The sequence below is a fragment of the Diplotaxodon limnothrissa genome, linkage group LG2 (assembly GCF_057381915.1).
Source record: "Diplotaxodon limnothrissa isolate DT_005_m linkage group LG2, D_limnothrissa_male_GT1.1, whole genome shotgun sequence".
In the NCBI taxonomy this organism is placed as follows: Eukaryota; Metazoa; Chordata; class Actinopteri; order Cichliformes; family Cichlidae; genus Diplotaxodon; species Diplotaxodon limnothrissa.
Window position 1 is genome coordinate 16,116,653 of NC_140597.1, and position 24,795 is coordinate 16,141,447.

The 24,795-nt window shown below is 40.9% G+C and overlaps 1 protein-coding gene across 1 annotated transcript; it reads left to right on the top strand.

Moving 5' to 3' along the window:
- The first annotated feature begins 18,867 nt into the window (after positions 1–18,867).
- On the top strand, positions 18,868–20,571 carry LOC146638319 (uncharacterized). Its single transcript, XM_085367648.1, has 3 exons — positions 18,868–19,288; positions 19,522–19,641; positions 20,081–20,571. The coding sequence occupies exons 1-3, from the start codon at positions 18,868–18,870 to the stop codon at positions 20,569–20,571; spliced, it is 1,032 nt and encodes a 343-aa protein (XP_085223774.1).
- Positions 20,572–24,795: the final 4,224 nt, after the last annotated feature.

Here is a 24,795-nt window from a genome sequence, read left to right on the forward strand (position 1 = left end):
CAGGTTAATCCTGTGTGAACAACTGTAAAAATTGTTTTTTCATTTTTTCATACTGTGTATTTGAAATATTCTTGTTTAATTGTTATTGTTATTTACTTTATTGCTATCAAATAAATATCCAAGTAATATTGTTCAAAGTTAGCGTTATCTTCGTACATGTTAAAAATGCCTGAAAATCAAATTGAGTTCAGTGACAATTACTGTTTGTTTGAATCAATTTATTAATAACATAAAAACTTTAAACTAATGCAACACATATAACAATGTAACAAATATATTCAAATAAATAAATTTCTCAATACATAACTCATTTTGGAACTAATCTTTCTAGAAGTGAAAACAGTCTGTCGATCCTCTCCCTGCTCTCCTCTCCTCAGCCTCTCTTTGCTGCCTCATGTCCTCTGTGATGAGGTCTGGCAGCTCATCATCCCTGTCTCTTTATTTATAGTTTTCAGGGGTTTTATCGTAAACTCTGTTTCCCTGGGTCTTTCCTTTGTTGTAGCTGTGTGTCTTATTTTGAAAGAAATATTTACACGTTACCATAGCGACCAGAGAGCATTAAGCGGCAGAGAGGAGGATGTTACTGTAAATGTTGGCGCATTTTCAGGAGGATGCTGCTAATAAAGTTACACAATTACACAGTACATTCACGTTTATTATTATATTTGCAAAATACCACAGTTTTTGTCTTGGTCGGATCATTTTATGTGGTTGTATTCATCCGCGATACCTTAAAGGCTCCGTGTCCGACATAAACCGGTCTGTGGCGCAAAAAAGGTTGGGGACCGCTGCTGTACAGCATGACAGTTAATAGGACCGTACTTATATGCATATGATGTGTACATTGATTTATTCTTGTACATCCACGCCGTAGCGGCCCAATTCTTCACCCCAGTGAAGAGGTGATCGTTTTCTCCTCGTTTTAATAAATTAAGCCGTTTGGTCTTTGTTCCCCACACATATCACCAATTCGAAAAAATCAAAATTAGCTGTATGTAAGCGGCAATACATGAAAAACCGCGGGACCCGCGATACAAGCTGGTTTACGGTTATTTTAAATAAAAGAAACATGTCTATGCAGATGCCCAAAGCTTAACAACACGACCGCTATAACAGTTTAACTTTTGTACAACCAGATTTTCATATACTTACATTTGAAAGTGTTTTCCTCTCCTGCTTCGACCACCATCGTTATCAGAAACAAATCTCCTCTATGACCCGCAATGAATCCTGGGATATAGTAGGACACGAAGGATACATCAGACCCATCCTAGAATTCAGGGCAAAGTAGGACGCATTTGTCGCCACATTTTGAGCACTCTTTGAATTTGGACAGCCTTCATCGCGTTGCCGTGACGTCATTGCTTCCAAATATGGCATTAGCGCATCCTTCCCCTGAATTCGGACACGACTAACCCTCAAATTCGCAGAGAGGTAAGATGCATTTGTCACCACATTTTGAGTGCTCTTTGAATTCGGACAGCCTTCTTCGCGTCGCTGTGACTTCATTGCATCCAAATATGCCATTTTAAGCATCCTTCCCCTGAATTCAGACACAGCCATAGTCTGCTGTCAGATGGAGGCAGTGCAAAAAATATGCTGTACAACCAAGTCTGTGGGCTACTCTTGCTTGTCCTGTTGTTCTATGAGCCAACCACAGAGAAGAGCTAGTGTCAAAAACAATGACAAGTATCCAAGGTGTCTGCATTTTGCTGTATTTTTTTTAATTTATTTATTTATTTTATAGCACCATCCATGTCAAGTAATGTACATTTGGGATTTTAGGGGACTGCACAGGATGGTGTTGGTAGGCTATTACATAATTTAAAAAACATAAATTAAACAAACAGGCTCGGTACAATTTATGGATACTGAAATGTAGCTAGGATCCCTGAGAGGTTCTAGAGGGCTGTGTTGTTCATAGCTGTATGTCTCTTTTGCATTAATGAGTGCATGTATGTATGTGTGTGTGTGTAGGCATTAGTCTGACTATTCAGCTGAATGAGCGCACCTGTAAGCAGTGCTATTCCTGTCCATGTGTCTGACTGTGAGTGTATTCGACATTGCAAACCTGTATGTGTGTGTGTGTGTGTGCGTGAGTAGGTGTGTGTGTGTGTGTATCACATCTGTGTTCGTGCACTTGTGTGGGCAGCTGAAGTGTGTGACATTTAATACTTTTGACAAGGAGTCAGTGCAGCCAGGACCAGTGGGAATATTACAAGTCAATATTTCAATACAACACCCACAATCCCCCTCAGCCAAAGAGAGGAAGTGTAAACAGGAGGCGTAATAAGCAAGGGATTTTGTCAAACCAAGGTGATATATGGAGGTTAACAATGTGCTTGACTCTGTATAAAATGATTTTCTATTAATTTCTCCAATTCCTTCATTTTTATCTGTATGTGTACTTGCTGCTGGTGATGCAGCTAGGCTGCATGCTCGCCTTCATGCTGATGAATTTTAGCGGGCTGCGATGTATAGGCTCTAATGCACTGTGACTCTTCTAAATTACTAACATCCTCTCCATACTATAGTAACAACTTCAATTTTCTATTTCAAAATTCATTAAACATAGCATTTCCTGAGATTTCACAATTAATCCTCTGGGGTCCAGGGTATGATTGGTTAATTATATGCAACTATTTACCTAAAAATGCAGCCAATGCATCAGGTGTTTTTTATATAACCATTTCAAACTATTTACAGACCAATCAGGTCTTCCGCATAAAATAACTATAAAATCCAAACATCACAAATCTCTCATCTCAAAAACTCGCTCTCTCTCTTACTTTGGCTTGCTCGCTCTCTCTTGCTGCCGTCACTCGCAAAACTTCCCCATCTTCCTAAACAACAGAATGACATATAATTTTTTTGACTGATCAACATTTTTCCACCAAAATGAAAGGTGTGCTTTTTCCCTCTTTTTTTAGCACCTTGTCTCTTTTAGGTACACTGGCCCATGCATATTCTCTATTCAGTATTCACGGATTCACCTTTGAGGATTTTTCTGCAGAAATTATTTCCAAATGATAAAAAAAGTTATAAATTTGGAGATTTTTTTCATAGAGGACATTAAAATATTTGCTAATTTTTTTTTGTTTTCATTTTATTTTATGAGCAGTGTTGGGTAGTACATGTACTGGGGTTACGTATTTAAAATACAAAATCTGAGTAACTCTATTCCATTACAGTTACCATTTAAAAAGGTGATATTCAGAATACAGTTACTTTGTTGAAATAAATGGATTACATGGCGGTATTTTCCTGTTTCATATAGAGATGGACCAATCCGATATTACGTATCGGTATCGGTCCAATACTGACCTAAATTACTGGATCGGATATAGGAGAGAAATAAAAAATGTAATCTGATCCGAAGTACCACAAAATCACCTCACAAAATGCGCTACTTGGCGTAACCCAGATCGGCGCATCAGAGCAGTATGTGTCACGTGATAGAGCGGCTGTTGTTTGCGAGACCTGTCGGTGGTCTGTTGGAGCGTTTGGAGCCTCGCTACATGCTTCCTAACCGTGGCATTTCATCTCGGCGAAAACTATCCCAGAGAAGTAAAGTAAGTGTGTAAGTTCATCCCTGAATGTTTGCGTAGTATTTCCACATTAAGCTTAACAACTGATATGTTGAGCCACAGCTGGACTGGCCATCGGAGTTCCATATTGTGGTGAAAAGGAAGCAATTTGTCCCGTACTTCATCAAGAATTAAAAAATAGACACAAAGCTGGAGTTATTCTGTCTTTGCTGCGCAGTTGCATCTACTTCTCTCATTCGCTCCCCCTCCCTCTCCTGTTATTACTTCAAACATGAAACTGATCAATGATCAGCTGATCGGCTTTTCTGCCGCAAGTCCCATCTTTCTTGTTTGTTTATCGCCCATTTTGCGCTAGAAAGAGGAGACCAGCGGATAAACAGCAGCAGCACGTTTAAGCGTGATAAGCTGTTGTTAGAATGTATTTAATATTACTTTCTAGTATCAGCTGATGGTTGCTGGTCATGATATCGGTTTGGATATGTGGTGAGAGGGAAACATGAAGATGAAACCAGGAGATGTCCTTACTGAATCATCAGAGCTGAGCAGGTGATGGAGAAACAGGTTTACCTTTTAGGTGACATGAATGAGTTGAAGGGAAGTTATGAACTGTTTCTGAGAGACAAATAAAACCAGGATCCTTTTCTAAGTAGCTGACAGCTGGTAACTGTGCAGGGGTGGGTCTAGCAAAGTTTTGCCAGGTTGGGCATTAACAGGGAAAGAAGGGGGGGGGGGGGGAAGAAATATTTTTCTTTGTTATATCATTTAAAAACTTTGAAGAAATAATTATCTGAATCTTACAACAAAAGTGGTCACCTGATTAAATGTATAGAAATCCATTATTGTATATATTAACTAATAAGTCTAATATACCCTAGTAAGCTATAGTACTTTTTCCTTTGGGAAGGTGCCATTTGTGCAGTCTGCAATTCTGTTGAAGAAAGATGTTGAATCTATTTAAATATTGTAGAAAAATAATTGATTTCTGTGCATTTGTTTTACATTGCATTAAATTAAAGTTGATTACATCAATTAAGGGCGGGGGGTGGTTCCCTAATTTTTGCTGGGAGTTGGCAACCCTGTTAGTTAAGTTGCTTAATATTTCCACTAAGTACTCTTTAAAATACCAGATTAGGGAGGATGGTGTAGGTTTAAATTTATTAAATTGATCAGTGTTGCTGAACTATAAAATGTTTTGGGTGGAGTGTATTTTTTGCATACAGGTATAACAGAATAGCTCTCTCTTGAGCACTTGAGTAAGAAATTATACAAAATGTAGCAAGATATTTATAAAAAACAGTTCTATTGATTACAAAATACGCTGTATCAGATTCATATCGGTATCGCCAAATATCCAAATTTATGATATCGGAATCGTATCGGACATTCAAAAGTGGTATCGTGCCATCTTTAGTTTAATATATTAAGTCTCTCTGTTTTTAGTAATTCCATGCCAGTGGAAACCCAAACAAAACACACATTAAGAGGCTCTAATGCCTGCGTCTCAATCTCGCAGCCCTTGTCACCCCTACTTGCAGCTTGCATCTTTTTTTCTTTTTTTTTTCGCTTGTCCCGTTTGGCTCTTTTGCCATCAGAATTATTGTCTAAAGGCGAAGAAAGATGCCCAACGGATTTACTTTACCAAATGGACCATCCCAGCCTTGCCGTAATGGTCTATTTGATTCACCTTTTATTGTTTATTTTATTTTATTTTTACTTGTTAAAGACGGGACAGACTTGACTGATCTGCTAGAGGGTGTGGGGGGGCCACAGCCCCGTCCTCCAGGGCATGAAGCAGGTATGGAGGAGATCAAAACTCCAGACATCCAGAGGCCCCCAGAACACAAGAGACCAAGGAAGACTAACAGAGGGGCAGCCGCGCCACAGTCCCAGAAAGAGCTGAGGAGAGTCCGAGATGAGGGCTCACTCAGCAGCCGTGGAGCAGAAGCCAGGGGGAGTTGCAGTGACGCGCCCGTGAGCTCCGCCGGCAGCCAGCTGTGTCTGAGTGACCGAGCCCCAGGCCGAGAGGCCGGGGGCACCCCACCTCCGAAGTGGCCCGAGCGAGCCCCAGGCTCTAGGCCCCGATAAGCGGCCGCCAAGGAGTGAGCCGGTGTGTACCTGGACGCCCATCCCCAGACATAAAGAACCACCAACGCACCGATGTCTGAGGGAGTCCGCCACTGGCAGGGGAAGTGGTGGTGGGGGGAGATAGGCCTCCAAACCTTGGAGGGCCTGAGATGTCCCCAGAGAGGTGGCGTCTGATACCCAACCTGACATATAGACACAGACATTCAGGCACACACAGATACAAACATCCATTCCCACCCTCATACTCTACACTCAACCAACGTGGAGACAGACATAAAGAGACGCTGTACACACGATCACACTCCCCAAGCGTACTCTACAAACCGAGTCTAGGTACCCTTGCCCCTGGAGGGGGGAACTGCACCCAGACCCAGGTGGTGTTACCCTTTTCCCTGCGGTGGGGAGAGACAGACCGTCGCGATTCCGCAGCAGCAGGGAGGCCCCACACTCCAGACCGCAGTCGGACAGCCAACTTCTCCTCCCTGCCCCCTTGCTCCAGCAGGCCGCAGAGAATGGGGGTGTGAGAAGACTCCAAACCTCCCTCTCCCCGCCGGCTCATATGTAGTGTTGATGCATGTGTGTTCTAAGGTGCATTTAAAACCCAGGAGGGCATGGAGCTACATGCCAGAGAGCAGCAGGTAAGCGCATAGCCCCACATGATAGCCCTCAATGTCTACATGTATTTAAAATTGGGAAGTGGGCAACGACACCAGGGGTGAGGTTGTACACCCTGATGGTCTTTTGGAAACTGTGTAGCGTGCCCACCCCCAAGATCCTATATGTATGTGTAATGAGAGTGTGAGTAATGTGAATGTCTAAGTTGTGGGATAAAATTGACGCCTCCCCTGCACCCTGGTGACACACATTTACTCCAAGGCCCTGCATGTGTGGGCGATTGTGGTGGAGCGGGAAGAGGGAAGCAGCTGGAGATGGGGAGGGAAGGAAGGGAGGGGCAAGTGACCCCTCCCTGGGGCCAGCTCCCCCGCTGACCCCAGCAGGCACCCCCATACTCTGCAACCCGCCAGGGAAAGGGGGCCCATCTGGACTGGGGCCTAGTGCAGCAGCGCCGCCCGGCCCCACAGAGCCCGGGACAGCCCACCCAACCCCACCACAGAGAAAATTGCACCCACTTCGTCATCCCACTCATCTTCCAGACTACACAAGACAATAGACGCCCAGGCTGAGATCTTCCTCCACCTCTCCTATATCTCCCCCTCCTGCAGAGTGAGTTCCTGAAGAGAGGAGACCTCCTGCAAGATGTAACAGCCTCCCCCACCAGTTGAAGAGCCCCCCAGGTGGCTCGATGAGCTGGCGGAACCCTGCGCCAGGGCTGGGCCCCCATACACCCACCCGCCCACAACCCCGGTAACACACCTACCGGGACCCAAGCCCCCAAGGCCCAGCCAGGTCCCCAGCCCAGAGACGGAGCACCCCCAGAACCTCATGCTCGTCCCGGACCCACCCAGGGGCAGCCAGACTACCAGGTCAGTAACCCATGTCCGTCAGCACAGACTTTCCCCTAGCCCCGCTGCACGCAGCCACGAGGAAACCATCACCTAAGAGCCAACAAAGCCCTTAATAGGCCATGACCGCAACCCCTGGTTGAGCCCTCCAAGGAAGATGCTCCCGGGGAATCCCCCGACGCCCCAAGCCTGTCCCTACCCCCACACCAATTACAACAGCAAATGTGGAACCAAACTATGACCCCCCACCCCCACTAGGTGATGGAGCTGATCAATGGAGCCCAGAGCAATTCTGATCTGATGTGGTGGCAGAGGTTGTATCAAGACTAATGTAATCTAATAGATAATTTCTATATTGGTTAGAATTAAGATTATTTTTATTTTTCCAGTTCATGAGGACTGTTTTCTTGGCTATGCATAGGGCAGTGAAAACCATATTGGCTATATTCTTTTCTGTAGTGGCATTATCTAAGCTGCCCAACACACACACTAAAGGGGAAGTTGGAATGTTACAATTCAGACACTCGCGCCAAAACTTCTGAACTGGTGGACAGAACCAAAGAGCGTGGATATAATTGTCCGGTGAATTGGTTTGGCAGTGTGAGCAGTTGTTGGTAGACGTAAAGCCCATCTTGAACATCCGATGACCTGTATAGTGCACTCTATGTAGTATTTTGTATCGAATTAATTGAAGACTGGGATTTCTAATTAAATGAAAGGTTTTTAAGCATATCTGAGACCAGAAGTTTTGGTCTAAGTTAACTGTTACGATTCGGTGTTGTCAGTGTTTTGTTTTAGGCGTGACTGTTATGTGTTTCCTGCTTTACTTTGAAAGTCTGTCTTATCTCAGTGTGTTCAGTTTACGCTTCCTTGTCTCGTCAGTTCTGATTTGCCCCAGCTGTGTTTCCCTCCTGTTGTCCATTCCCTGATTGCTCCCTCTATGTATTTAAGTCCTGTGTTTCAGTTTGTCAGGTTGGCGATCTTTCCCCCTGGTTGTAAATAGTTTGGTGCTTTGATGTAAATAAATGTCTTATTTTGCTTTGATGTAAATAGTTGTCGATACGGTCGTTTTGGGATTTTTGTGGAGACCCGTATTAATCTTTTGTGTTGGTTCGCCCTTCTTAAGAGCAGTAAGCGTGGGGGCATTTTTTCCTTACTTTATTTTTCCTGTGTTGAACGCCGGTTGCCTAGGCCAGGGTGTAACATAACTGATAAATCCGCTTCCCATTTTGCAATAGGAAGTGATATTGATTCATCTGTTTTAGAAACCATTCCGTATATTTTGGAGAGTAATTTTGGGGTTTTAAGAGTTAGAAATTGTACCACACTTGGTGGTGTTTGTAGTTCAACTTGACCCGGTTTAAGTCTCTTTTTTAATTTGTTGATATTCTAAAAATCTTCTCTTGTTGATCCCATATTGTGTAACTAGTCTGTCAAATGGAATAAATTCTGTTCCTTCTAATATATGTTCTAAGTATTTGATTCCTTTACCACTCCAATCTGGAAAGTTTATCATATTATTGTTTTGTAATATGTCAGGGTTGTTCCAGATAGGTGTACGTTTGCATGGGATTAATGAAGACTCCGTCAATTTTAGAAACTCCCACCATGCTGTCAGAGAAGAGAAGATGCTTTTGAAGTATTCATGTCATTGGATATTTGAGCTGATAAATGGTATGTCTGAAATCTCTAGATTATTGCAACGTGCTTGTTCTACATCTACCCAAGGGTCGTCTAAGAGGGTATGTTTTAGTCATCCTGAGATAAACTGAAGCCTGTTGGCTAAGAAGTAGTGCTGAAAGTTAGGTAGTTCTAATCCTTTTTTATCCTTGGTCTTTTGTAGTGTTTTCAAGCTTATATTTGGGGGTTTATTTTTCCAAAGGAATTTGGACCTATATTAATCTAGAGCTCTGAACCAATCTTGTGGCGGTTTAGTTGGGATCATTGAGAATAAATAATTTATTTTTGGTAAGACCATCATTTTTATAGTGGCAGCCTTTCCCATGAGTGATATGGGTAGACATTTCCACCTAGTCAGATCGCTTTCTACCTTCTTTAAAAGTGGGATATGGTTTAATTTAGTTAGATCTGCAAGCTTGGGAGAAACATTAATACCTAAATATTTTATATTTCCTGATTGCAGTGGTGTAGAAGTAGAATTATAGAAGGAGCAATTAATCGGAAGGACTGTAGATTTTGACCAATTATTTGAGTAATCTGATATTCTTGCAAAAGAGTTTATCAATTCAATCACCCCCGAGATATTGGTTTGTGAGTTTTGGAGAAAAAGTAACACATCATCCGCATAAAGGCTGATTTTATGTTCCACGTTCTTGCATTTTCTGAATTCTGTCTAATTTTATGAAACCAGTTTGGTTAGGATGAATTAAGAGAGGGGTTATTTTCTCTAATCTCTTTGAGAGAGCTTTGCAGACTATTTTAAGGTCTATTTATAAGGGATATTGGACGATAGTTTGAGGAATATACAGGGTCTTTGCCTGGTTTTAGCAGGAGATTAATGTTTGCAGAATTCATATTTGATGGAAGTCTGCTCCTTTTAATTCCCTGCCGCGACTTTTCACCTATTCCTTTTCTTTGAAGTGGCCGAATTTGGCCACAATAGGATGTGGTCTCCCGGCCGCTGCCTGCATGGGGCCGATACGATGCACTCTATCAAAGGCGATGTTCTTCACCGTGTCCTCCGGCAGCTTCAGGTGGGTTTTGATGAAGCTTTTCACTGTAGTCTCCGCGTCTTCTCCAGCAGCTTCTGGAATACCAGAAAATACAAGATTATCACACATGCCATGAGCTTGTAGATCAATAACTTTCTGTTTTATTTTTTTTATTTTCTCTATTGAGCTGGGTAACATTTTCTGTGAGACATTTGACCGACTCCCTTAGCGTGGCATTTTCAGCAGCGAGCGTTTCTACCTGCTGCTGGCTGAATTCCAGGGATTCTCGCAAGGATTTAAATGATTAAAAGTGAAGAATCTCCACCAAGGACAGCCTCACATTGAAACTGGACAATCACTTGTCGATTGACTCCAGTATGTCGGCGATATCTTTGCCGGCTGGTGATGTTGTGCCGGGGGAATCTGCCGGGCGACATCTTTTCGAGGAGGGCGTCATCTTTTCGAGGAGGGCGTCTCAGGAAGATGCACTATGGGCCTTCTTCATTACGAGATCCTGGAAGCACTGATCGATATAATCTTGGAGAGCCTCTAAACTCTCCCCGTTCTTCTCCAGGGTGTTGGAGATGATTCAGACAAATATTGTTATAAGACAATTGATAAGTGTATTTGGTAATACTGAAGCTTAAAGGAATTTGTTCAATTCTAAACTACCATTTGCTTTAATTTTCCGCCAAAATCTCCGGCGTCTGACGTCAGTTACAGCATGAGTCGCTTACCTTGTCCGTTACTTCCGTCAAACCTGACTCTCTGAAGCATCTACCTCAATGACAAACGGTTTGGAAGTGTCCTGCTCGCATCTTAGAAGCTTATTTTGTGACCCAGAAAGGGTAATCTGGGGAAAAGGAGGATCGCATTTGTCGGCCGTTGTTGGAGCCTGTGTATGTGTGTACTTGTAAATGCAGCAATGGTGGAGGAGCGCAGCTAAAAAACGTTTAAATATTACTTTCTCTGGGTCACAAAATAAACTTTTAAGATATTTTCAGGCGAGAATGTGGCTGTGTAAAGTTCAAATATCTGCTCGATTTATCAAGACATCACATATTTGCAAAAATGCTCCGACGTTTTCGGAGATGTCTATTTTTTTTAATGCTTTGTGGCAGCTTTTGAACATCTGTGACATCTATTAATGTCAAATCTTGCCTTTCTTTAACAACATAACCAAACTGCTTTTATATTTACAGACTTTTCTGTTTAATTACATTTTAAATAATAATAATTATTATTAAGCAGATCATTAGAATGAAAGTTATTGGCCATGTTTGCATAGCCTTTTTTAAAATGATGCTTTCATGACATTATTGTGTGTTGGGTGGTGGTCAGGGCTATCCAGACTGACAAGTGGGACATTGAATGTCACCTCTCTGGTGGGGAGGGAGCCTGAGATTGTCTAAATTGGAGTCTGTTCTATACCAAATGGAGAAACAAATGTTTTAAGAAAGCAATTAAGTTCATGTTCCAAAAATGATTGATTGTTTGCTTGGAAGACACCAGGAGAGATGAGTCCTCTGTGACAGATGGTGTGGTCAGTGAAGATGGTCGCCTGCAGGTTCAAGCTCATTGCATCTCCAACCCACATCCACTGCCACTGTACTTAAGGGAAGTTAAAGACTTTCTTCTGCACTTACATTTGGATCACCTCGATCCATGATAGTCATTCAGGCAGTAATGCCTGGACTAGAAACAAGCCATCCTTAAAATATTACAACATTCCAGCTCCTGTGTTGGAATTAAAAACAAATGTGTTGTTTAAATCAGAGACTGCATTTGTGACAGAACAATAAATATATTTTATTTTGATTATATAAGTAATGTAAGTACAAAATAAACTTGTGGTAGGCCTAAACTTATTTTCAGAATAATTAAATCTGAGACTTTGTTTCACTGTAAGAATATAACAGTGATGGCAATATAATTGTTGTTCAGCAGAACAGTATCCAGTATGGTGGCTGTTATACCTTTACAAAATCATTACATCATTATAAAAAGTGTTGTTAATTATTTTTAATCATATTCAGGTTACCACAAATTGTTTTTTCATTTAGTTGAACTTGAAATGTTTGTCAGTAGCTAAACAATTAGTATTGTAAAGTCAAAATATCAAGTTATTCTTAATACTGCATACTTGCAATGAAAAGTTGTCCTAACAGTCATCTTAAGTAAGCTTTACTCAATTTGTTTGAGGCAACGAGTTTGCATTTTTTTATTTTTGAGTTCTGGGAACTAATGAGGTTGTACAGTGTACTTAAAATGAGTAAGTTGCCCTAACTTCATTATCTTAAGTGAACTTTATTTAATTTTTTTGAGTTCTGGGAACTAATGAGGCTGTACAGTGTACTCAAAATGGGTAAGTTGCCCTAACTTCATTATCTTAAGTAAAACTTTACTCAAATTTTTTGAGTTTGCATGGGTTTTTTGAGTTCTGTGAACTAATTAGATTTTACAGTGTAATTACATGTGCAGAATTCTGTCCATTGTTTAAATACATTACTGATTTATTTGTAATGATAGCTGTTATATATTCTAAAGTTACCAGTATGCCACTGAACTACTCTGTTATAGTATTTTAACATTGCAAAGCAATGTATTTAGAAAGCAGGTGCAGGAGAACCAAACAGTTACATTTATCTGGCAATACTAATGCCAGTGGTGGATCTGCAATGTAGACAATGTAGAGGTTGAAGAAGGTAAGTAGACATTGTTCTATAACCAACTCTACACTTATGTAGGCTTTTTCACTATGACATTTTGAATGCACAAATATCATTAAATTAACTTATTCATCTTTCAGGAAATTGTGTTGCACATACCCCCATATGAACAAAATAGTAATAATAATATTAAAATATATTATTTAAAATGATAAAAATAGAAAAATAGATTTGTTGTTTGAATATATGGAGCAGTAGGAAGTCAGAATAACCACATTAAACCTACCTATTCTCATTAGGAAAACAATGTCTATGCTACCTAATCCCTTTTAGTGACATTATGCAGAAAAGCTTTAGAGAAGTGGAGGTAAGTAAGCTATATCAGTTCTACCTAATCACTCACACACAAGCTGTACTGTCATTAGCAACATAGCAGCGACCTCTTACAACTGAGCAAACACATGTCTCCTTTAGCGTGTGGAGACCTCAATTGACATGAAGGAATGTGTATAGTGTATATAGTGTAAAGAAAAAAACGAAGAAAAAAAAACGTTTTGGTCGTCAGATATTTCTCTTTTAGCAGAATGACAAGATTTTCAAGTCAGTGCCTTAATGACTCTGCTTGTTGCAAATCCATGTAGATGTAATAACATTCAGGCCATATGCTCACTGATAACATTCAATATCATGAATAAATAAATTAACAGTGCTTTAAAGCACGTACAAATTCCAAAGCACTTACAAACCCACAAAATTCCAAAAGCTTGAATGAATTCACTATTCATTCACTACATCATCTCTATGAAGAGATGTAGTACTATAGGAACTCTCTGGGACACTTTTTTTTCTTTTCAAGACAGGAATAACATATGTGGAATTAGCTTAACTGGTGTGGTCTCAAGACAAAATAAGTGGTCAAAGCTGTCATCATGATATTTAACAGTGAGCTGCAGCACAAAATCTTTTTTTGGTGTTAAAAGGACACTATGGATGTGTGTTACCCCTCGAAAAACAGTGTGGCGGTTAAGTTAAATGAGAGGAGAAGGAAGAAGAATCAATATTGTTTTCTGTAAGGATGATCTTGTCAGTTAAAATTGGAAATTGTGTGAGGTCCTGAAGACTTCGACTCATATAGAGCAAATGATTTATCCATGCCGCTTGTCCCTTCTTTTCCACAGTGAGATTGCAGCCTTTTATTAAAGTTGATATTACAGCTTTTAAGATTCCCATATTATAATTACTAGCATGAATAGCAGAGAAGGACTCAGTGCTAAACACAAGATAAGAACTGAAGAATTAAAGGACAGGGCCAAAGTTGTAGCATTATTGGTACATCTTTGAGCAATCAGTTTGCTCACTCTAACATTTTCCTCTCTCATTGCCAGAAATTTAACACCCCAACTATCCCAAATTTTACATTCAAATTTGCATGAAGGCAATCAAGACTTTTTTTTTTTTTATGAGCTGATTTGAACCATCTTAGGTATTTGTGCAGACATAACGCAACACCATAAAATGTCAGCTCATATCTTCTTTCAGATCTGCAGTGTATGACGTTTACCGTATTTTTCAGACCATAAGGTTCACTGGATTATAAGGCGCATTAATTGAAACAAAATGGAAATTAATTGAAACAGAAAAGTCAAACTTTACTCAACTTCTTCTTGCTCCCTCCACTCCGTACCCTTGATTCATTAATGTTGAATTCTCTGGCAGCTGCTCTATTCCCATGTTGTTGCAGTATATTAATGATTAACCTCGTATTTTGGATGGATTATCTCAGTTGTTCTCCTGACTTAAGTTTGGTCCATTTACAGCATCCTGCCATTGCATTTGTCTCTAACCATTGGGAACCCTCACGATAACTTTTATCGAGTGGGAAAAAGTTAGCATTCATCCTCCAGCTTCACTGTGTTTATGTTATGCTAACATAGTTGGGTCGCTAGCGATCACGTAGCACACCATTATATACCGGCTAGTCCAACTTCAGCATCCCTACAAAAGTCACTGCTGCTTAATTTTCTGTCTTCATTTATGTTGGAGGTGATAGCAGAGCTGTATGTTTTAATTTTTCAGAAATCTCTCAGTCAGAACATGCTATATGATGTTTAGGTGGAAACTAGCAAGATAACTTCGTGCTAACTTCTAACGTCGTTAAATTTAATAAATTCTGTTTTCATGGATGCCTGGATTTTAAATGTAATTGTTACACCTGGTAAAGCACCAACACTGGTCATTTTATTAGAGATGAAAGAATTTAGACAGTTTTTAACTCTCAGTAATGTTGCAGGGTTCGTTTGACTTTGGGACCTGAAGCGGACGGAGTTTTGGACCCAGATTACTCTGCGAGGCTCCTGACTACGGTAGCTGTAATGATCCGACAATCCATCAAGAGGTGCGTCTTCGTAGTTTGTCAAAGTCGTACTAAAACATTTTTTGACAGATTTTTCAGTGCCATGTAGCACATAAAATCAGTTCAAGTTCAGTAAGCAATAGTGATGGGATTTCCGGCTCTTTTTAGAGAACCGGCTCTTTCAGCTCCGAACGGGCTCTTCAGGTTGTTTTGTTGCTTTAATTAATTTATTATTAACAATAATATAAAATTATGCACAAAAGGAATTACTAATGTAAAAAAAAAAGTGGTTTTATTTGTTTATATATAAATATATGTGGTGGCCCCTAGAGACAACCCATATGGAAAAGATAATTATATAATGAAACTTGTATGTTTTGGATACTTACTAAAACAATGTATGAAAGTAATGAGAAAGTGGCCACTTTCATGAGTAATCACATATAAGTTTTTACTATTTCTTTTCCATATGGGAAAACACATACAAACTCCAAAAAGCACGTACAAATTCCAAAGCAAGTACAAACTCAAAACACATTCCTAGAGTTAACTGAACTTCCAAAACAGAGCTACCTAGATCACTTAAGGTCCCGAAGTCAAACGAACATCACTTAGAGTTAAAAACTGTCTAAATTCTTCCATCTTTAATAAAACGATCAGCGTTGCTGCTTTACCAGGTGTAACTAACGATGTTTAAAATCCAGGCATTCATGAAAACAGAATTCATTACATTTAACGGAGTTAGAAGTTAGCGGAAGTTAGCTCGCTAGTTACTTAAGCATGCTATAGCATGTTCTGACTGAGAGATTTCTTTTTTTTTTTTTTTTTTTTTTTTTTTTAAATGACATCAGAAACAGCAGTATGCGACATTACGTGATGGCAGAGCTTCAGTTCATCCTTTGTCATTTTTTTTTTTTTTTTTTTTTTTTTTTTTTAATAAATAGGACAGGGGGAATGAATGAGAGAGAGAGGGGGAGAGAAAGAAAGAAAACCCAAGGGGAGAAGAGACGGTGAGAAGGGGGGGGAAGAGAGACAAAAAAAAAAAAAAAAAAAAAAAACTCCTGGGTCACCTGTATGGAGAAAAAAAAAACAAACAAACAAACAAACAGAGGAGACAGCAAACAACAAAGAGCAACATAATAATAGAGAAAACAAAGCACCATCACAATAAACTAGCTAGTCATAGATATCAGTATTTACTAAGTAATAAACGATATTGTGCAGCACGCAAGATAGACAGCGCACAGTGTGCTTTGAGGCAGCAGCCAAGAAAGCTTTAGTCCGCGTCTGTGAATACCCATGTGTGCATACCTGTGTGGATCAGCATGCTTGCATTCCAAAGGTTTCTCCATGTAATGATCTGCTAGGGAGTGTGGGGGGGCCACAGCCCCGTCCTCCAGGGTGTGAAGCGGGTATGGAGGAGATCAAAACTCCAGACATCCAGAGGCCCCCAGAACACAAGAGACCATGGAAGACCAACAGAGGGGCAGCCGCGCCATTGTTCCAGTAAGAGCTGAGGAGAGTCCCAGATGAGGGCTCACCCAACCCCCCCTGACTGAGAGATTTCTGAAAAAAATCAAACGTACAGCTCTGCTATCACTTCCAACATAAATGAAGACAGGAAGCTACACAGCAGTGACGTTTGTAGGGTTACTGAAGTTGGGCTAGCTGGTATTTAATGATATGCTACATGATCGCTAGCGACACAGCTATGTTAGCACAGACCTTTCCAAAGTGTGGGCAGAGCCATTGCAGGGGGGGGGGGGGACAAAACGCTTGGACACTGCTAGCACGGGGCGCCCACACAAACGCAAAGCAGTAGATGAAGCATCGCTGAATATGTTTCTAAACCAACTTCATTCTAAGCCAAAGACTAGAAAATACGGTGAAGCATATCTGCCCTTTGGTTTCACCTGCACAAGTGCCAAGGTAGGTCTCCCCTGCATAATTGGTTTTCCCTGTGTCGGGAGCATGCGCTGGGCTGTTCAAATCACGGACAAACAGTATCCTACATTCTTTAGTTCACAAACACTTGTTGTAATGACTAACTACTGCTGACATTTTGGAGATGTTAGCTCTTTATACAGTAAAGTTACAGTTCCCTCGGTTCAAATCACAGACAAACAGCATCCCACAGTTGTTTATGTTTTTAAACCCATTTTGCACAGAGAGGCATTTTTTGAAAAAAGTATTGATAGCAATGTTGAATATTATTACACAGGAAAAAAACAACTACACGTAAAATAATCACACCGTTGTGCCTTTGCTTTTGTAAATGGAGGGACAGTAACTGCATGTGTATATGTAAGCTTGTAAAAACTGAAGATAGTCAGATTAACAGTAACAGTATTTTGTCTCTATCTGCCATTCTGCAATTCATCTCACGTAAACAATAACGTGGCGCACAGCATGACGTAAAAAAAAGGCATATACCTTTGACGTTGCGTGATGAACTCTGTATTCCTTGTCCACACCAAAACGCAAAAAAGGAGTTTTATAAAATATCAGTTTTCCGTGATTCAAAACGCTGGTTAAGTGTGGACGAAACAGCTGCGTTTTAAAAAATACCCGTGTAGGTGTGGACGTAGCGTAAAAGAGTTAGTAGTTTATTGTATTACTGCCTGTAATTTTTAATTGTTTACTAAATGTTTGAGGTGTGAAATAAACCGCAATGGAGCAAAATATGGGTGTGTGTGGTTGGCAGATGTGTTTGTGTGTGCGCGCGTGCGGGGGAATTTTTCTTGTAAAACAAAGGGGGGGCCTAGCAAAAGAAGTTTGGGAACCACTGTGTTAGCATAACATAAACAGTGAAGCTGGAGGATGAACGCTAACACTTTTCCTCTCGATAAAAGTTAGCGTGAAGGTTCCTGATGGTTAGAGACAAATGCAATCGCATGGCAGGATGCTGTAAACGGACCAAACTTCAGTCAGGAGAACAACTGAGATAATCACTCCACAGTAGGAGGTTAGTCATTAATAATTAACAACACGGGAATAGAGCAGCTGTGATAGAATACAGCATTAACGAATCAATGGTACAGAAGTGGAGGAAGCAAGAAGAATGAGTTGAATAAAGTTTGATTTATCTGACTGCTTTGTTGCCTTATAGTCCCGTGCACCTTATGGTCCAAAAAATACATATGTAATCGATCCCTTAATTGATTAACTTAGGGACATGGATATTACTTTCAATGAGGAGAAGAGGAACAAGAAAACTAGAACACCTCCTTATGCTGTCTATAGAGAACACTCTATGGCATTTATTACAACACAACACATAACAGTCTCATCAGCAACTTCAATAATATGCAGAATGTTAACCACACTTATGAGACAAAAACCCAATATAATCCCCCCTTCAATCAGTCAGTTCAGTTTCCATATTAGTCCATTTATGTCTCTTGTCACAGTTCTACCTCCACCAACCACTCTGGTTTGGTGAGGAAAGGAAAAAAAAAAAGTAAAATATGGTGTTGAAGTAAAAAAGAATAATAATAAAATAAATTCAGAGCTCTGAGAAAAACTTTGTCAATCTACCCGGGTAGTGTGTGTGTGTGTGTGTGGATAAGCCCAGTGCTTATCTGCAAAGATGAGTAAAATCCTCGTTCGCCGTCCTTCTGGGTGGAGCGATACGTCTCTGGAAAAAGCCCCACTGGATTCGCCTTCCAATCGCCGATCGAGTATCCAGCAACTGTCTCTCGCACTATGTCTTAACACAGTAAAGAACAACTGGAAAAAAAAAAGGATGCGTGGTAAGCAAATCCTAATAGTCTGTAACTATAAAAACCTTAACACTTAGGCTACGTTCACACTGCAGGCGAAAGCGCATCAAATCCGATTTTTTTGACCCTATGCGACCCATATCCGATCATGGTCTGACAGTGTGAACGGCACAAATCGGATATTTTCAAATCCGATCTGGGTCACTTTCGTATGTGGTACTGAATCCGATACATATCCGATGTTTTAGAAAGCGACTGCTGTGTGAACGGTCAGGTCGCATTAAATCCGTCTTTTACGTCACTGACACGAGACAGACGCCAATTATCAGCGCCGGAGAAGACAAACCAAAAAAGCATGGCGGCGGAAACTGGAGACGGAGCGGGTCAGTGGACCGAAACTGAGGTTGCGGAATTGATTAGCATATGGGGAGACAATTCTATCCAAGCTAAACTTGAAGGGTCGTATCGCAACCGGGCTGTGTTCGAGTGCATTGCCAAAGAAATGATTGGACGAGGGCACAGGCGAACGTGGCTACAGTGTCAGAGGAAAGTCAAGAGCCTCAGAGCCAAGTTTAAAGAAGCTAAAGATATAAACAAACGAAGCGGACGTGGTCGAGTCACCTGCCCGTTTTATGATGAGCTTGACCGTATTTTGGGGGACAAACCCAGCTGTCAGCCAATAGAGCTGATCGATAGCTCCATTGAAACAGCTGAAGAGGAGCCTGAAAGTCCAGGGGCTAGCGCCAGTCCAGCTCCCAGCCTCAACAGTGAAAAAGGTAGGCTAACTTGTTGTAGTCATGTGTGGAGAATAAAACTAAGTACAAGTAACGTTACATTAAACGTACTGTATAACACATGTCTAAACATAACAGAACTGAATAAATTACTGAACAAAAATTGAAAACATTCTATATGACAGCAATAGCGTAATTCTAAATGAAGGCTGAACTACATCAGCTGTAACCATGTATATAACTTTTAATAGGTTGTATGGTTGTATTTTCGAAAGGCGCCTGTACACTGGGTGAGGATACTCCTGTGTCACTGACATTTGATTCTGCATCAGAGGAAAGTTCTTCATCTGCAGTGAGTGCAGATAATTCCATAAAGAAGAATGCACAAACCAGAAGTAAGTAACCCATATATCAAATAGAACATTGTTGTTGCAAACTTTTCATCATCACATTGAATAAAAACGTTTTTTCTAAGTAAGGTGTCATGTCGAGACCTCACAAGGCAAAATAATGAGTTAAATTTTACTCTAGATGTCTAAGCATGGATAAAGCACACATATCTTTTAATTAATACTACTCATTTTGTCAATGAGAGGGAAGGGTGAGATTGTAATGTAAGACATGCTGTAGATTGTACAATGTTTTTTAAATAAAAACCACGAGTTGACTCAAATGATCAAATACCCCAGTCTTAATTTCTGACCTGTACTGATATGGTGATGTTCTAATTTCTCCAAGGTGTGTACCAGAACTGCATATGGAAATTCCCTCTGTCCTTCAAACATAAAAATTATCCTTTTGTTGAAATAACACAAACAACTATTCCCTTTACAGATACATCTGCCAAGAGCAGGAAGAGAAAGTCAAAGATGGAGTCAACTTTGGAAATATTTGCGGACAAGATTACAAGCGCCTTGAAGAATGATGAGTCGGAGCTTCTGTTGAAGATGCAAGCAGCTCAGCATGAGCATGATCTTAAAGTGCTGTCCATGTTGACCCAGCTCATCACACGCCAACAACCACCTTTCTACCAGCAGGCAGTACAGGCTCCACATCTTTACTGCCCAACACAGTCTTCAGTCATCCATTCCCCTCCATACCCCATGGCTTCATCTCAGTCTCCACTATTTGAGATGTCCAATCAGTCTCTGTCTTTCCAACAAGATTTAGCTCAACCTCTTCCTTTTGGTAATGCCCTTTCACCATCTCACAATCCGGGTCAGCCCTTTAGACCAGAACGACCAAACCCTCGAGACCAGGCTCAGCATGCATCCTTTAACCAGGCCTTTATGTCATCCTACCCTCCTCCAGATGAACAGGATTAAACTACTTTAAGGCATTAGTTTAAATGTTATGAAAAGCAAGTTTTGCACATGGTTCACTTAATGTATTTTAAATGGATACTCCAAAAATATTTCAGTTAATGTTATGTTAATATTGTTTTGGAGGGGCTTTACTTTCAATGCAAAGTGTTGGTTATTTATCGTTGCATCCAAAAATGCTTTGTTTGTTGTTAGAGATTTTCAGTACTGCTGAAGGACAGTGGTTCTTTCAGATTTAATTTGTGCTTTTCATATGCAAACTTATATGTTTTGAGACAAACAACATTGCAATTTCAGTACTCAGAGGAAGAAGTGTACATGTTACACACGTCAAAATAAATATTTTCCATAAAAAAAAAAAACTTTGAATGCTTTACTTTAAATTTTGTGAATGCATCACTTAAACATCAAGCTCAAATTTATTGACAATGAGATGAACCCATGGCTTTTGTGCCTTAACGTTGACTATGAAAAAATTGGGTCAGCACCTCTCTGATTCTTATTGGCTGAACATCTGGTAAGATGCCTCCTTCGGTACCTCTAGAATCACGCAGATCAGTTTTATCAGTTTCATTGTAAGCTTCACCATGTTTTTCACACACATTGTGGAGTGTGCAGCATGCAGCTATTATTGTGGGAACAGTGTGGATGTCCACATCAAGACGTTTCCCAAGGCACCTCCACCGACCCTTAAGTCGGCCAAATGCACACTCCACTGTCATCCTGGCTCTGCTGTGTCTCTGGTTGAAGTATTGTTGTTCTTCAGTTAGGGTTCCTGTATCTGCATATCCCTTCAGCAGCCAGCTTCGCAGGGGATATGCAGGGTCACCGAGCAGCATGACTGGAACTTCAACACCCATGATTTCTTCTGTAACCTAAAGATTATGTGAATACAAGGTGACATATATCAACAAGGTAGAATGGTAAAACAATTTTAATTACAATTCACTGTGTTCAAAGATACTGACTGGTGGAAATAGCTCCCCTCTCTCTGCCATTGTGTATATCTCAGAATTCTTGAGAACCCTGGCATCGTGGACGCTTCCTGGCCATCCAGTGTAGATGTTAGTGAAACTGTTGGGAAGACAACGTTTGGGAAACGTGAACATTTTATTTCTACTGTAAATCTGCAGATTCTGACAGATGTCTGCAACTATCCTTTGAAGCACTGATCTTCTCTAAAACAGCAATAAGGATAATTATCAGGAGATATGTAAACAGCAAAATAAATTCATAACTTAAGGCAAAATTGCGAAACGTAAAGTCCAAAACAAGTCTTTATATTACGGGCCATCAGTCAAACAATACTTTTTGGTCTGGGTATGGGTGACAGAAAATGCAATATATTTTAATAAAATATATGAAATCTGTGAGGTGGGTAGTATAAGTTTTACCTTTTAAGAGTAGTTTTACTTGTAAAAGTAACAGTTCACTACTATATTGAGCCACAGTTGATTACTTATGACAATTTATAAAGGATCACTCATTTATTTAATAGTAATCATTTAAAAATATGTTACATAAAAAACAATACAAGTAAAGTGAGTTAAAATGCATAGGGAATTACTGGAAGCAGGAAAGATGTGGGTAATTAGGAGAAAACAGAGAGACTGAAGGAAAACACAAAATGTTCATCACACTTCTGATCAAACAGTTACTTGCATAATTCTTTAGGCGACTACTTTTTGTCCAGCTCTGTATATATGTTTGAGCCATTCAAATGCATGTTTTTTTCCCTTTCAATTTTTTCATAATTAGTAGATCATAGTATGCTTACCAGAATTGATGGTCGACGACGCCCTGAAGGAGGACAGAGTGCCAGCCTTTGCGGTTAAAATAATCACAGTGATTGTCCTCAGGAGCAGTGATGGGAATGTGACTCCCATCTATTGCTCCGGCACACTGTGGGAACCCCCATCGCTGTCTGAAGCCTTCAATAACTTGTATCAGGTCATCTCCTCGAGGCCATTTAATGTACTCAGGCATGAGGACATAGCGGACCGCAAAGCAGAATTCATGGACGATGGAACAAACTGTAGATTTGGCAACTCCGAACAGGTTTGACATGGTCCGATAACATGCGCCTGTTGCCAGCCAATACAGCCCGATTCCAACGCGCTTGCTCACAGGTATGGATTGGCGGAGATGAGTATCCTGTCTAAGCATTCTAGCTGAAAGGCGCTGACAGAGGTATTCAAGTGTTTGTCTTGACATCCTGAAATTGTGGATGAACTCCGTGTCAGTGAAGCCTCTCACATCCCAATCCCACCACTCCTGGTTCCGACTCCGTGTCCATATATACCTCTGCACGGAGGTAGCAGCCACTGCTCCAAACAAGGCCATTGTTAAAGCACGGACTCTCTTTTTTCTCAGTGTCCTCCTTTCTCTGATTAATTTGTCAAGATTTTGTCGGTTATGACTGTGCATAAATTGATAAACTGCTGCAACAACACCTACTCGCTCTGTAGCCGCCATTTTTACTTCCGTAAACAGAGCGTGTTGTGTGTGATGTCTTCTTTTGCGCATGCGGGTCGCTTTGAGGGCCGTGAACCGTTCACACTACAGCACGTTTGAAGTCGCATTTTATTTGTAGTGTGAACAAGCCCACATAAAAATCGGATTTGATCAAAAAATCGGAATTGAGCATTAAGACCTGCAGTGTGAACGTAGCCTTAGAAAAAAGGTTTTTATTCTCTTCGGTACTCCATGCGCTCGGTGTGTTCTTCTTCTAGCTTGCTGGCTATCTGCTCCGCTGCAGCTCTTCTTCTCGCCGCATAACGCAGCGCAGGACAACTATAGCGCCATCATTGCCCCCTGTTGGATAGAATTAGTACTGCATACATTAAACATTAAATCACTGGCTTGAACAGCAGTGGATAACCTTGAGAGGGTTACATTCCCCCCCCCCTTAAGCCGCATGCATCCTTGCATGTGGAACTTTACACTGTTTCAGCAGTCCCGGGCATTAGTTGATCTACGCTGGGTACACTGTCGAGGGTGAAGCTTGGGTGAAAGCTTGGTCTAACCCAGAGAGAATGGAGTGCATGACTGTCACCAAAGGATTTCCCAACGTTGGATAAGTTAGCTTCTTTGGAGCTGATCTCTCCCTTGATGACCTCCTTAGTCCCACACCCTCTTTAAGATTAGGGACATCTTTAGAGAGATTTGGTTCTCCTTTTCTTTCTTCCTCCACAACTTTCATTTTGTTGCTCACTTTTGTAATCAATGTACGACTATCACCCAAACTGCGTGAGAGATCTTTAGATTGGCTGTCTTCAGCTGAACTGATCTCATGCAGCTGTGACCCCTGAACCTGGTCCTTCTCATCATCTCCGTTCTGGGTTGTCACTGGCTGGAATTCGTGAGCATCTGGATTTAGAGTAGAGAGCTCTGGACTCAACTCAGATTCAACTGTGTGAAGCTGATCTATCTGTCCCAAAATGTCTTCTGTAGCTGACTTTTCGTGGACTTTTATTCCAGCCAGTCTGTCTGTGACTGCAATCTGGTCGGCTTCTTGGAGTCCATCTTGCAATACATTAGGCTCGTTACAGGGTAGAGAATGAAGAGAGTAATACTCAACTTCATCTTCAGTGCACTCCTCATTGCTGGTTTCTGAAGAATCAGTCTCAAATGTGTCAACTGGTGGTGAGTTTGCAGGTTTAGACCATGACACTTTTACTTTGGGTGCTGTCTCTTCAACAGTGGGTGGGAGAAACCCACAAGGTAAGAGCAGATCTCTGTGTAGCACTCTTTCAGGCCCATCTGTTCCTTCAGGCACCACCACAAAAACAGGCGAGTCCTGAATCTGTCTGATCACAATGAACACGGTTCGGCTCCACCGATCAGCGATTTTGTGCTTTCCCCTGATGGCAATATTCCTTAAAAGGACTCTAGCTCCCTTGGCAAGGGTGGATTCCCGCACTTTACTATCAAACCTCTGTTTGTTCCGGAAAGCACTCTTTTGACTGTGCTCAATGGCTAACTGGTAGCTTTCTGAGAGACTCTCTCTCAACTTTTTGATATATTCAGAGTGAGAGAGGCTGCTGGATCTTTCAGGGCATAGGCCAAATGCAATGTCAATTGGGAGCCTCGGTTGTCTGCCAAACATCAACTGGTGGGGAGTGAAACCTGTGGTATCATTCCTTGTACAGTTGTACGCATGTACTAAAGGCTGCACAAAATCTCTCCACCGAACTTTATCTTCTTCCTCCAGCGTCCCTAGCATTT